The 15,610-nt window shown below is 37.0% G+C and overlaps 1 protein-coding gene across 2 annotated transcripts in view; it reads right to left on the minus strand.

Moving 5' to 3' along the window:
- The window catches only part of LOC124239335 (protein argonaute-3), a 105,233-nt gene that overhangs the window by 5,302 nt on the left and 84,321 nt on the right, over positions 1–15,610 (minus strand). For both annotated transcript variants that reach the window (XM_046661057.1, XM_046661058.1), the window contains exons 13-17: positions 13,709–13,868; positions 12,321–12,411; positions 8,071–8,265; positions 7,598–7,732; positions 4,384–4,485 (exon numbers count right to left, since the gene is read on the minus strand). In XM_046661057.1, coding sequence (XP_046517013.1) covers positions 4,384–4,485; positions 7,598–7,732; positions 8,071–8,265; positions 12,321–12,411; positions 13,709–13,868 — 683 coding nt within the window. The remainder of the gene's footprint in view (positions 1–4,383; positions 4,486–7,597; positions 7,733–8,070; positions 8,266–12,320; positions 12,412–13,708; positions 13,869–15,610) is intronic.

A 15,610-nucleotide genomic window follows, 5' to 3' on the forward strand; every position in this document is an offset into this window, starting at 1 on the left:
GAGGGAAGAATGGGAGAAAAGAGTGAGAGAGACACACACTGAGGGCGCAGCAGAAGTGAAGGGAGTAGGATAGGACATATTGGGAATTGAGTTATACGCTGTCCTAAGAAGATAAAACTTCATCTTCAATGGATATGGAGCACTAAGTGGATGAATGATAGGGTCGTATCTATGTTTTAGTTAATCTGATGGAGAAGAAACTAAACGAGGGCACTTAAGGATCATTTTGCAATTTTATAGGAAAGTAATAATGAGACTTGGAACTAAGCAGGGAAGGTGAGAATAAGAAAAAGGGATAGGTCTGAGAGTGAGAAGGTAGATTCTATAGGGTTGAGGGATTCATGAAATCAAGGTGGTAGGTGACAAGGTGTGGTCAAAGACAACTTCAGGGTCTAGAAATTAGGAGAAAAATTGTGTGTTTAAAAAGAGATTGCAAATGAATAAATATTATTTGAATTTAAAATGTTAAAGGGTTCATGGAAGAATAAGAACCAAATCAAGAAAAAAACAGAAGGGGAAAATGACAGGTAAGTGTACACATTGATGAATTTTCACAAAGTGAACATGTCCATGAACCCAGCACCCAAATCAAGAAATTAACTGCAACCGCAAAGCCTCTCTGCGCCCTCTCCTGGTCACTACCCTTTCTACTCTGTTCCTAGTAAACTGACTTCTAACATCATAGATTAGTTTTGCCTGTTTTTGAACTTTATAATAAATAGTATTGTAAGCATGTACCCTTTGGGTTTAGCTTCTTTGGTTTGACATTGTGTTTGTGAAATTCATAGATATTATTGCATCATTCTCATTGCTGTACAGTGGTCTGTTGTATACATATACACTATTTATCCAATCTACTGATTGTGAGGCGTTTGAATTGTTCATAGTTTTTCACTATTATGACCAGTGCTACTATGAACATTAACATACGATCCTTTGGTGAACACAGATACGCATTTCTGTTGGTTATCTTGCAGTGGAAATCCTGGCTTATAGAGTATGCATATATTTAAATTTAGTAAATAATGCCAGACAGTTTTCAAAGATGTTCATTTTAATTTATACTCCCACGAGCACAGTATAAGAGTTCTAGTTGCTCTATATCCTTACTACTGTTTGTCTTTTTTAAAATTTCAGCCATTCTGATGGGTGTGTTTAGGGTGTTCTTTGAAGAATAGTTTGGTGACAAACGGGAGAAAGACATGAGGCAATGACTTAAAGGAGAACAGCAAGATTTTAGGATGGGGATAACTAGGAGCTAAGGGAATAGAATCAGAAGCTTAGAAGAGACTGAAGATATAAGAAAGGATAACCGGGAAACTAAGGGAAACTTAAGGCAGGCAACAGCAAGTGAGACCAATACTACGGGTTGACTCTCCTGTGAGAGAGGAGGGAAGAAAGGAGGCAAGACAGACAATATAATTTCTTAGTGAGGTAAAAGGAAGGGGTCATGTGCTGAGTGTTGGAGCAATACACCAAGGTTAGGGACTGTTGGAAAATGGTAATGAGAGCTATGAAAGAGGAGTCAAAGGATTGTTGAACAACAGTGAAGGATATCTTTGAAATTTTGGTGATTCATATTAGGAAATTATAATTTACGGCACTGCCTACTCTGACTCCTCAACTGGGAGCATTTCTCCATTCAGGAGAATTCCCTTTGGTGGGTCGGGGTGGTCACATGCTCCACCCAGTTAACACATTTCTAAACAGTATGTCGAATGGGATTTATTTTTCTTGCTATCCTGGAATTCCAACTATGGCCCAAAGCAGAGGACTAAGGGTGCTAAGCATCTTACATTCTAAAGAGCTACCAACCTTTGAAGCCAGCCCCCTTCCTTCAAGGGCTCACTGAGAGGAGCCAGTTCAGGACAGGTCTCACCATCAATTCCCTGGCTCTGGCCTCTTGCATCTTATCCCTACTCACTCAATATAGGAACAGGGTGATTGGGGGTTTTGTGAAAATATGGAATTTTAGTTGTGAGGAAACGCACACTCTTCCCCCTTAAAGGGGGACTCCAAGAAAATCAGTTATAAAGATGAGAAACTTCTAGAAAGGGAGACTATCATCTCATTCCCTAACTGGATATTTCCTGAGCTCAGAGTCCATAGGCCCACTCTGCCAACTCCATAGACCCAGAGTGGTGAGAGTTCTTGGAAGCAGTTTTGGGAGCCAAAAGAATGAATGTGAGCGGAGGCACAGGAGCCATGAAGCCATGCAATGGGATACCTAACCTAAAGGAGCTGGAGTCTATACCAATGAAGAGGCCAAAGCAAGACAGTGCTGCCCTTTGAGGGTCCTCAGCTCCACAGCTAAGGCATCAGAAAGAATCAGAATGGACTACTGAAAAGCTTGTGTTACCCCCCCACCACTGAGATGCTGGCAGTCTGTGATACCAGATGAGTTAGAGTCCTAGAAGGAGGAGAGGAAGGAGGCATCTCAGAGGCAACCCATGGTCCCTTCTTCTACTTAAAGCTATTGGGAGTGAAGCTCTAGCCTGCCCCAGGCAGGTGAAGGGTAGAAGGGAGGAGTCAAGTTTTGACTTGACTTGTAAATTTAAGTTTAAAAAATGAATGGAAATTTTACTGCAAAATTAAATGAGGAGGGAAGGAAATGGGGCTAAGCTGTAAACACCAGTAAGACCAATAAAAGTATCAAAAAGTTATGGAATTTGGCCAAAATGTCATTAAAGGATCTATTACTCACTGGTAAAATTAAAAGTAGTATTATGAAAAAATAATCTCTTATACTGATTAGAAGTGATTGAGTTTTTAATTTTAGCTGGTAAAAAACAAGAGTCCTTTTTCTCTTTAAAGATTGGCACCTGAGCTAACAACTGTTGCCAATCTTTTTTTTTCTTCTGCTTTTTCTCTCCAAATCCCCCCAGTACATAGTTGTATATTTCAGTTGTGGGTAAGACTCCTTTCTTTGATCTCAGAGAAGTTTGAAAATTCCAATAAAGCTAAGATGTTTAAAGAACCATCTTTAGTCCCTGTGAAATATTCCTGGTTATTTGCTGACTCGAGCAAAGTTTCAACTCAGTGTCCCAAAGGGAAATTGGTCCCTGAAGTCTCTGGTTAAATACACAGGGGAAAATAATTCCTGTCCTTGAGATTCATAATGACCATCTTCATATGAATGGTATCCAAAAGTTCTAGATTAAAAAAATGTTTAAGCAGCACTTCCAAAATTTATTTGAACAGAAAATCTTTTTTTCTCCTCTGTGATACTTATTAAAAAGTCATACCAGTAGTGTTCCTTGAGATACATGGATGGTAATACTAGGTTAAAATATTTACTCCAATGATAGAGATTTTATCTCTAGAAGGTACTTTTAACTTTTTTTTTTTGATGAAGATTAGCCCTGAGCTAACTGCTGCAAATCCTCCTCTTTTTTTGCTGAGGAAGACTGGCCCTGAGCTAACATCCATGCCCATCTTCCTCCACTTTATAAGTGGGACGCCTACCACAGCATGCCAAGCGGTGCTATGTCCGTACCTGGGATCTGAACCCGTAAATCCCGGGCCGCTGAAGCAGAATGTGTGAACTTAACTGCTGCACCACCGGGCCAGCCCCTACTTTTAACTTTGTTTTGCTAAGTGACTGTTATCACCCACGATGAAAATGTACAACACTGATTTTAAAGAGGAGCAGATACAAGAATACAGATAAGTGAGTGGGACAATAATTTTAAAGCTGCAGAGTGAAACTGGGCTCAGTATATTTGCGACATATAAAGCTTTAAGATACAGCTGTACAGTAAGGTACATCTTCCTGAAATTTCTATTTTAATCTACGGCAAGTAACCTAAAATAGTTTTGGGCTACATTTTCTCAGACACCCCAAGAATGTGGATTCATTTTCTGCTGCTGAAAAGTTTAAGCAGCACTGAATTAAAGCTTATGTTCTACTAGGTATAGCTGACAAATTAACAGAGAGATTTTCTGAAGAGAATGAGACTCTTAAAATTATTTAACTGAAACTTAAAAGCTGTAATTCTACAGTTAAACTCTTCCACGTGCTGAATATCTGGTAATAAATGTCGAAGTTTTCTATGAAGTATTATTACCAAAAAGAAGCATACATCAAAGGAATAATCAGGTATTTAAAAATTCTTTTGAAGTATTAGGTTAAATTAAGGACCTAGTTTAAGGAGATTCATTCTATTAAACTACTTATATTCTAGTATTTTCATAGAAATAAACCCCTCTAAAGGTAAGACAGGGGAAGAAATTTATTTACTGAAAGTTTCATCTAATTTCACGTGGAAATAATTTGGAGTGCAGAGAAGAGTATTTCTTTCTCTTTTTTCTGAGATTTAAAAAAAATATATGTAAGAACGGAAGTTCCTGAATTACAACATTTCACCCGACGTGTAGGCTTACCTGTATTCCAGCATGGCTACAGAGGTAAAAGTCAAACTCATACGGATGTGTAATATCGGTATCAACTGTTGTTCCAGCTGGGATATTGCCACTTCTTCCGACCTAGATTTGTTTGATCAAAGTTCAAACAACAAGACAAAGGTAAAGACCGGGTCTGAAAGCACTTAAAAAAAAATGTATAAGTATATAAGCTGATCCCATGTTTCATTACTTTCAGCTTAAAATATTACTTAAGCAGGCCTTAAGAGCAGAGCTTATTCTAGTCCTGGTTCCTGTTCTTAAATGTTGCTGAAAAAAAGAGCTGATAAAACAACAATGAGTTATTAGTCTCTACTGATGCTTAGCTGGTAGTTAATCCCAGTATGGGTGGAAGACTTAAATAAATTTTTTTTTTTTGGCTGAGGAAGATTTGCCTTGAGCTAACATCTGTGCCAATCTTCTTATATTTTGTATGTGGGTCACCACCTCAGCATGGCATGAGTGGTATAGGTCCATGCCTGGGAACCAAACCAGGGCCACCAAAGCTGAGTGTGCCAAACTTAACTACTAGGCCACAGGGCTGGCCCAAGCATTTTTTTTTTGGCTGAGGAAGATTCATCCTAAGCTAACATCCACTGCCAATCTTCTGCTTTCTTGTATGTGAGCTGCCACCATAGCATGGCCACTGACAAATGAGTGATGTAGGTCCATGCCCGAGAACCATTTGTATGGGGAGGGCCAGCCTGGTGGTGTTGGTGTTAAGTTCATGTGCTCCGCTTTGGTGGCCCAGGGTTCACAGGTTCAGATCCTGGGCACGGATCTAGCACCAGACATCAAACCATGCTGTGGTGGCATCCCACGTACAAAACAGAGGAAGACTGGGACAGTTGTTAGCTCAGGGTGAGTCTTCCTAAAGCAAAAATAGGAAGATTGGCAACAGATGTTAGCTCAGGGCCAACCTTCCTCACACAAAAAACATACCAAAAAACAAAAAACCATTTGTATGGGGAAACCAAAGCTCAGGAATATAAAATAATTTGCCCAATAGTATACAATAAAGGGCAGAAGTGGGAGTCAAACATGGAAATGACTGCAAAGAAAATTTCATACTAGCAGTTTCAACATCTTATAAGGAAACAGACATCATGATTTCCTCTGAGTAGATACGATGTAAAGGAAATGGTTTGACATTCCTGATAATGAAAGGCTCCTAATAAAACATTTTAAAATGCATATGTATACTCACCTCCACCTCCTTATTCCTAACACATTAAAATCATTAACAATAAGCAGAGGTTAACAAGGCTAGCAAATCAGAGTCTATTTTACTGACTCAGACATTGTTTCTGCCATGTGAAGGACTGCTATCAGGTGGTGGCTTGAGTTACAGCTGTGTGGACCAATGAACTAGACTTTACTAAGCATAAAACAAAGAAAACAGTTCCTAATCTACTAAATTATGCCTATTCTTAACACATAAATCTCCGAATTAATATAAATATAAAAAGTTTTACTCTATTTAGAGAGGCAGCAGAATGCCTGGGTTCATATCACAGCTCCACCAGTTTCTAGTTATGCGATCTAGAGCACAGTATTTTACCTCAATGTGCCTCTGGTTCCCTCATTTCTAATTATCTCTCATCTGTAATTAGTAGTACTATTTAGAGCAAAGGTGAAAGAGAAGTAAACAAATGATGGATTGGCATGACTAAAATCAGATATTTATTAATCATTAAATTTTCCTTTATTTTAAATGTTCCTAATTTTACCTTTGAAGAAATCTGTGGTTTCCAAGGTATGGAAATGTACCTAGTAATTTGGGGTCAAAGGCCTGTAACAACCTGGAGGCCATATTAAAACTATCACCACTGCTATTAGAGACGTAGTATAGAACAGTGATTAAAAGCACTCTGGAGCCAGACTGACTGATTTGAGCCTTAGCTCTACCAACTACTAGCTTTGTAACCTTGGGAGGTTACTTAACCTCCATGTGCCACAGTTTCCTCCTGTGGAAAATGGAGATAATAATAGTAAGCATCTTAATGTGTTTGTGAGGATTAGATGAGTTAAATTTATAAAAAATATCTAGACCAATGTCTGCTATTATTATTCCTTTCTCTGTATTACTACTACCATCACCACCAATCTACAACTAGCTAAACTTTATTGAGTGCATAGTATGTGCCGAACACTATTCTAAGTGCATTACATATTATAATTCATTTAATCCTCTCAACAATTCAAATAAGGTAAATAATATTATCCAAACCTTGCTGAGAAAGAAACAAGCACAGAAATGTTAAGCTACTTGCCCAAAGTTACACAGTGAGTGTAACCAAAGACCAAATACAAGATCATTTCTCTCTCTCCATCTTTTCCATTGAACCCCTTTCCCAGGGAACACTGACACTTGCAATCCTCAGATTTCTCTGCTTCAAGGTTTGCAGGATACGGGCAGAGCACTGGAAATGACAGCAAGAGCTACCTGCCTATGTTGCACACAGACAAGACGACAGATTTCCCTAGGTATTTATACCTCCCTCCTCTTCCTGATTATAAAAATACATACTCACATTATAAAATACAGAAAACAATTCTGGGCATGTTAAAGGAAGCATTGTTTAAAAGTTAGTTTGCATGAATTTCCACTATCACTCTAGAAAGTCCCTAGCTTTAAAAAAAACTAATTTTTATAAGATATTTTAAAAAGAGAACATACCTTTTTCTTCTGAACATTTAAGAAAACTATGAATAGAGAGAACAATTTTAAAACTATGAGTGTCTTCACAAAAACAAAAAAGGGGCTGGCCCAGTGGCGTAGTGGTTAAGTTCGTACTCTCTGCTTGGGCGGCCCAGGGTTTGCCATTTCAGATCCGGGGTGTGGACCTACGCACCACTTATCAAGCCATGCTGTGGCAGGCGTTCCACATATAAACAGTAGAGGAAGATGGGCATGGATGTTAGCTCAGGGCCAATCTTCCTCAGCAAAAAGAGGAGGATTGGCAGTGGATGTTAGCTCAGGGCTAATCTTCCTCAAAAAAAAAAAAAAAAAAAAAAGAAGAAAACAAAAACACAAAAGCATTAATGGGATTTTGAACATTTAAAGTGGTACTAAGCAGAAATGTGCTACTATATATTAGAATTTCTGCTGTTGCAGGAAGCCTTTGTTAAGTGCTCTATGAACTATGTTAGATAAGGTTGGCTTATCATAGTATTAAAACAGACGTAAGATTACCCGTTCTGTCCTATCAGCACAAAATAATCGAGTGTGATGTCTCTTCTGAACTACAATATAGGTTATTCCAGGTTGATAGTCTTTCTCCAAACTGATGCAGGCTTCTCGAATGGCTAGTAGTTCATAATATAATACCTAGAGAAGATGAAACAGAAAGAGTTGATATAGCCAGCTGTTCTCTTATACATACTTCAAAGTAAGATAATGATTTAGCTTCAGGATTTAGTAATGTCATCACTTTACACCTAAATAGACCTCTCTTTTCCATCTTAACTATTATGAGAGCATGGTCTTAGCAATCAAGGCTTATACATCCATAGTAAACATGTTAAAAGGGAAAATCTAAGGAAGCATCATATTTTGACTTTAGGAATTCTTAACTTAATTAAGACTTCTAAATTCAGAACGAGACACCACATTATAAACCCAGTATCTGATTTAACCAAAGTATGCTGAGATCCCAGGCAACCAACCTGCCTAAACTGTCCCTCTGAAACACCATCCCGATAAAAGATGATACGAGTAGGTTTGAACCGAGTTGACTTATAAAACTGAATGAGAAGTTCTCGGACCATGGAGGCCAAGTCCTGGATGATCTCCTGTCGGGGTCTCTGAACTCTTACTGTAGCACAGTATCTGCTTGGGTGGGCATCCATACTACCTACAACCTAGGTTGGAAAAAGTAAAGAAACACAAAAATTAAGTTAATCCAAACTACAAGAATATAAATTTTACCACAATAAAAAAAACTGAAAAAAAGAACATGGATTTCATTTAAATTTGTATTTTATTATAATCTTCCTATTTATCACTGTTCATTTTGAGAGTAATCAAACACAGATAATTCCCAGTGAAGAAGAGAATAAAAGACCTAATATAGGGTCAAAAACTATTTTCCTATAAGTAGGCTGCACTTTACTTTTAATAATTAGATTTAAATTTATAGATGTTGCTGGCGGACCTAAAGATTACTAAGGAAAGAGACATAAGGAAAATAAAAGAAAGGAGGTAAGGTAAAAAGAGGACTCAACCAAACCTTTGATTTCGCTCTCTCTCTTACACTTTAGCAAACCACCCCAGAAGCCAGGCTTAAGACTTTGATATCATCTTGGAACTGTTATGCTTCATAAATTTTAAAAGAATTTTTCTGGGCCCAGGCCCGTGGCTGAGTGGTTAAGTTCGCATGCTCTGCTGAGGCAGCCCAGGGTTTTGCTGGTTCGAATCCTCGGTGCAGACATGGCACTGCTCATCAGGCCATGCTGAGGCGGCGTCCCAGATGCCACAACTGGAAGGACCCACAACTAAGAATATACAACTATGTACCAGGGGGCTTTGGGGAGAAAAAGGAAAAAAATAAAATCTTACAAAAAAAAAAAAAAAAAAGAACTTTTCTCATTGAAATGTCCTTCAACCAGAAGGCTTGAATCTATAGTCAGTCTTAATGTCTTAAATTTGTGTTCTGTATCTGTTCCTCAGAGAAGTTAATCTTGGCTTTGAGAATTACTCTTAATTTTCTCTTCCTATGTCTCTTTAAATATTGTTATGTGTTTGGAGCAGGGGGAACTTTGAAACATGATCTCTGGAACCCAAATATTTTTATTTTTTAATTTTATTTATTTTTCTTTTTGAGGAAGATTAGCCCTGAGCTAACATTTGCTGTCAATCCTCCTCTTTTTGCCAAGGAAGACTGGCCCTGAGCTAACATCCATGCCCATCTTCCTCTACTTTATATGTGGGATGTCTACCACAACATGGCGTGCCAAGCGGTGCCACGTCCACACCTGGGATCCGAACTGGTGAACCCTGGGCCACTGAAGGGGAACATGCGCACTTAACCGCTGCGCCACTGGGCCAGCCCCTCGAATATTTTTAAAATGTCTACTACACATCATTCTGATCAGACCCTAGGCTGAGAACCAGCTGGTCAGTGCTTCAAGCTTCTCTTTCTTTTAGGGTACTATTTATACCAAAGTCATGCCTCAAAAATGGAACTCTGGGGGCCGGCCTGGTGGCGCAGTGGTTAAGTGCACACGTTCTGCCTCTCGGCGGCCTGGGGTTCGCTGGTTCGGGTCCCGGGTGTGGACATGGCACTGCTTGGCACACCATGCTATGGTAGGCGTCCCACATATAAAAGGTAGAGGAAGATAGGCACGGATGTTAGCTCAGGAAGGGGCTTCCTCAGCAAAAAGATGAAGACTGGCAGTAGTTAGCTCAGGGCTAATCTTCCTCAAAAAAAGAAAAAAGGTTCATTGCAGCATTATCTACTGTACCCAAGACATGGAAACAACCTAAGTGTCGAATGAATGGATAAAGAAAATGTGGCATATACATACAATGGAATATTATTCAGTAATAAAAAGAATGAAATCTTGCCATTTGTGACAACATGGATAGACTTGATTGCATTATGCTAAGTGAAATAAGTCAGACAGAGAAAGACAAATACTATATGATCTCACTTATATGTGGAATCTAACAAAACAAAACAAAATCAACTAATCTCCTAGATACAGAGAACAGACGGGTGTTTGCCAGAGGTTGGTGGTGGGTGATAAAGTGAAAGGGTAAAGGGAGTCAAAAGGTACAAACTTCCAGTTATAAAAGTCCTAGGGATGTACTTTACAGCATGGTGACTATAGTTAATAATACTGTATTGCATATTTTAAGGTTGCTAAGAGAGTAAATCTTAAAAGTTCTCATTAAAAGAAAAAATATTGTTCGTAACTGTGTATGGTGACAAATGTTAACTAGACTTATTGTGGTGATCATTTTGCAATTACACAAATATCGAAACATTATGTTGTATACCTGAAATTAATGTAATGTTATATGTCAATTACACCTCAATTAAAAATAAATAAATAAATAAATAAAAACAGTACTTCAAAAGAGTTTCTAATTTCGTGTCAGTATTTTAAATGTCTTACTTACCTGAAACCAAAATATGGAAAATTTTTACATTTTTCTTCTGTGGGTCAGATTAGAAAATAATCAAGAGTTTTTAAAAAGATAAGCTAGAACTTCTCTACTTATTTATGTACATGGGTTGTATCTGCTTTCTCTTTATCTTCTATATGTAAAACAAAGAAAAAAAAAGAGCTCTGACCATTTCTTTCCCCTGAATGGTATCTCACTACTAAAAAACAAATCCATATCCCTTCTGATGGTACAGAAAGCCTCACGAAAGCTTCCTAGCCTCACAGCCTGCTATACTACATTCCAATTCTCTGCATTTCTCAACGTTCTCCAAACACTCCAGGTTTCTGCCATCTAAATTTTAATATACATTGCTATCAAGGTAGTATCTATTATATTATGTGGCATTTATTACTTACATTTGTTTCTCACACTAGTCTTTAAGTTCTTGGGAATAGAGGCCATATAGCAAAAAGAATCAATTAACAAAATCCATTTACAAAACCTCTGATAATCTAAAGGAAGTGGATATTTTGTAGAAATGGATCTAGTAGAAAAGAACAGTGACTACCTAGAAGTCCAAAAGAATTCAAGTATGAGTAAGCTTTCTTGGAAAATGACCCCAAAATAGCAAACCTGAAATAAGTTTTTTGAATTTCTTTATCATTTTATCTTCTATAAGAACTTTTTTGTGTGTGTGTGAGAAAGACTGGCCCTGAGCTACCATCTGTGCCAATCATCCTCTGCTCTGTATGTGGCATGCCACTACAGCATGGTTTGACAAGTGGTTGTTGTAGGTCCGTGCCTAGGATCCAAACTGGTGAACCCCAGGCCGCCAAAGGGGACCATGCAAACTCAGCCACTACGCCGCAGGGCCAGTCCCTATAAGAACATTTTAATGAGTACCACAGATGGCTCAATACTACCTCTAGGATACTTGAAATGTAAATAATTTATGCATAACTATAAAAATACAAAGTAATACAATTTATTAATAAAGTCAATTTTCTTTATTAATGAAATAGCTTTGGAATCCTAAGTGAAATTTTTAATATTTATTACTAACATTTTCAAGGATAAATAAGATTTATCAGATTGTTAAAATTTAAACAAAGATTATAATAATGGATGGTAGAAAAAATATAAAAAGTCTTACAGTTTAACTTCTGAAATTTACCAAGTATGCCTAAAATATGTTGACATTTTCAAAACATTGGCCTTTGTTAAAATTAAGCAGTTTTCAAGTTGGGTAAAACATTGTCTGGCTTTCTGCAATTTATAAGAAATACACTTAAAAGATTGACAGAGAAAGGTTACAAATATAGTGGTGGGCAAAGATATAAATGGGCAGATGTTAAAAGTAGGAGTGGCAGTATTAAAACAAATAAAGACTTCAGCTGCAAAGTATTAAACTGGATGAAGGTGGCAGATATCTTACATTGGAAAAAATGCAATCCACTAAGCTTATATGTAATGCATCTTTCTGTAACAAAGACATGACTGAAATACATAAACTCTTTGAATTATAAAAAGTAACTGAAATGTATAACCATGGAGAGAAACAGACAAATTCAAGTAGGAAACAGAGACTTGAGTAATTTAATAAACTTGATTTAATAGATATATGTAAGGAATTTGTAGTTCCCAACCATAGAATTCTTTCAAAAACACAAAGAACATTTGAAAGTTGGCTCTTAGATATATATTTATAAAAGTTAGTTTCCAATAAAATATTAAAATTAAAAAAGCTGAAACAAAAATGTTGATCTTTGCGTAAACTTTAGATACCCTGACTAATGACACTCACAGCAGCAATAGAAGGCTTCTTCCCATCACCAGCTGGTGGATGAGTGACATCTGCTCCCAAAAAGATCACTGGTTGCTGGAACACAGAAGGTCTTAAACACATTTTTTAAAAGAGTTAGATAATCCATTTTTTTCATTATCCATTTATCTGTTTCATAATACTGTAACACAACTTCAAGTTGCTGACACAGCACAGAGGAGGTCCCGTATAGACAGTTTCACAGGCCTGATCTACTGACAGCTGTGTTCTCTTAATTCGCGAAGCCCTAGTCAATGAAGTAAAAGCTGTCACAATGGGTCTATCAATGTCTTATTCAGAGCAGTCTCCTCCCTTAAGCAACGGTGCTGGTGGTTGCAAAGGGCAACCGCTGCTAGTGTTCTTCGTAATAGGCATAAAGTAATAAATTTCCTCACATTAAGCCACCAATTTGTATCAATCTTTCTTTAATCTATTTACATTTTAAGCTTATGTAATCTCTCAAGGAGAAAAAGAATCATTAAACTTTACACTGGAAGGGATTATGGGAGTCTATTATTCCCCCTTCCCTGGCCAAAAGTATAAATTTGAATAACATATATTTAATAGTCATAAAGCAGCTAATAGTTCATTTTATTTTCAAAACTCTATCCTTTAAGATTCAAACGACTGTCTCTTAGTTTAGACTTAATAAAATCCTATGTTCATTTCAGTTATGAATCTCATTTATTAGGGATAGGAAGTAGAGGCTGTATGGAAAAATAGGGAAAAAAAGAGCTTTTGTGTCAAATACACATGGATCCATCCTTCTAATGCTAATTTGTGGTGCATACTGGTCAAGATATTTAACTTTTTAAAGCCCTAGCTGTTTCAACTATTTAAGGAAAACTGTCATTCAGTTCTCCAAATAACAGCCTCTTCCCCAGCAACTGTTTCTAGGTCACTGAGCTCTTGGACATGCTAGCAACCTAAGAGTAACATCTGCCATCCCCCCCTGACTGCAGCTGCAGCAGGGGCTGATTGCTTGCCTAACTGACGGACTTAACCGACATGGCCGCTACAAGACCCTCCTTTTTAGGTGGGTGAGCGGCCTCACGATACCAGGTTGAAGATGACTATCAAAAAATGAAAAAATTTTTCAAGCTGGGCTCTCCTGTGAGAAATAAATAAAGCTCTCAATACTTTCTAGCTAGGCAAGAGGTACTTTGCATACTAAATGAACATGGAGGTGGGAGGGGATTTTCACAAGGGAATCTCTTAATCTGGCCAATCCAAATTCTTTTAATTTTTTGCCAAAATGTCTACTTATCTACCATGGCAAAAATCACCAAAGCCATTTCTTACAGAGATCTTAGATATGTCAATATATAGAAAAATAATGACTATGTTATTAAGTGATTAGCTTATCTTACCTTTGATGAGGTACAAGAATATTATTTATCCCTCCGAGTTTAACATTTATCTTTAGGCACAGGTTTGAGAGAGTCTGAGGGGATGTTTTTATGACATTCTTGACTTGAACACACTGTGTAGCCATACCCAAAAGTGTATCTCCTACACGTTTCACCTCCGCTATGGAACAAATGCAAATATCTCTAGTTATAACAAAGGTCACACTTTACTGAAAATTAAGCTAATGTTTCCCCCCTTGAAATACAACCCTGTATTACAGGATACCAAAAATTACACCAATACTAAAACAATGCTGTTAAAATTTAAAGTATACCGCCTTAAAGAATAGGTTAAGTATTTAGTGATAATTTTTCCAATGGTTTTCTTCTTTGTATAAGAGAGCATATTTTTACCATCATAAAAATAGTATAACTACAATAACTGAAAAACCATAAGAGAAGAGTATCATATATAATCCCTTATCAGCATTTTACTGTACTCTTCCAGAACTTTTCTCATTTATATTATTTTAATGCAATTATAATCATAGTCTACTTATAACTTTCAATGCTATTCTCTGACCTTTAATTTAAAAATACAGAGGTATTACAGTGTAAAGAATAAAAGGCCTTTGTTCCTTTCCCCTTCTCTGTCATTGTAACTACCATAAAAAGTTCAGTGTACATAACTTCCTATATATAAAACACATGGAAAACATTTTAAAATCAAAATTGAGAACATGCCATCCATTCTATCTTGCAACTTGTCATTTTCATTTAATGATATAGTATGTTCTGAATCTCAATATATACATCACCCTTATTATTTATAACAACAGCAGTTATGCTGTTTCTACATGCCATAAGGTATCTAACCAGTCACACACTGATAGATTTCTAGCTTGTTCTAGGTTTTCATTATTTCAAACAATCCTAGGAATAATATCCTTGTATATTTTTATTTTTCTTCATTTGTGTAACTACAGCTTCAGGATAAATTTCTATAAGTAGAATTCAGGGGTCAGATATATATATATTTAACATTTTTATAGATACTGACAAACTGCTCTCCAAAAAGGTTTATTTAGTCATTCAACAAATATTTAATGTGCACCTACTACATGTTACTATTGTGCAAGGCTCTGGATACACAATGGTGAGTCAACAGAGACACTGTTCCTGCCCTTACAGAGCAAGAGGCATTAAATAACTGCTCAAATTTAACATTACAACTGTGAAAGCAACATAAAGGAGAGGTATAAGGAGTTTTAAGATAATAAAAGTGAGAGAATTTGACCTTGTCAGGGAGGTAAGGCAAAGCTTCCCAAGGAAGGGATGTCCAAACTAAAATTCAAAGGAAGAAAGTCAAAAGAAGAAGGCACATTTACTTGGTGAAGGGTGGAAGGTGGGCTATGAGAAGCAACACAGGTAGAAAGAAGGGAATGAAGAGTTCCTGTGGGGAAAAAAGAGCATAAAGTGAGATGAATTCTGAAGAAGTAGGAAGACACGGATTTGAACATGCAAATCCTTGGAAGATCATATTGAATATCAATTTTATTAACTGCATAATTAAAAACTAAATGGGGGTGGAAGGGAAAGGGATAAATTGGATTTGTATTTTAAAAAGACCACCCTGAATGCTGGTTATAGCTCCAACATGTAGAAGGCTTGAAGGTCATCGTTCCCCTTCTCAAAACAAGAAAAAAGCTGAATGAAAGTCAATAACTTTTTCTTAGATTCATTAGAGAACTGAGGTCACAGGACAAACTGCTACTCCCAAAACAGGTGAATACAAAGAATCACAACCAAGATCAGCTTATTAGAAGCAGATGCTGATGAAGCTAGTAACTGGTAGGAACAATTAAACAGAAACTCCTATAACTCAAAAAGAAAAAAACCCAAACAATCCAAATAAAAAATAGC

Source organism: Equus quagga, chromosome 5, assembly GCF_021613505.1.
Source record: "Equus quagga isolate Etosha38 chromosome 5, UCLA_HA_Equagga_1.0, whole genome shotgun sequence".
In the NCBI taxonomy this organism is placed as follows: Eukaryota; Metazoa; Chordata; class Mammalia; order Perissodactyla; family Equidae; genus Equus; species Equus quagga.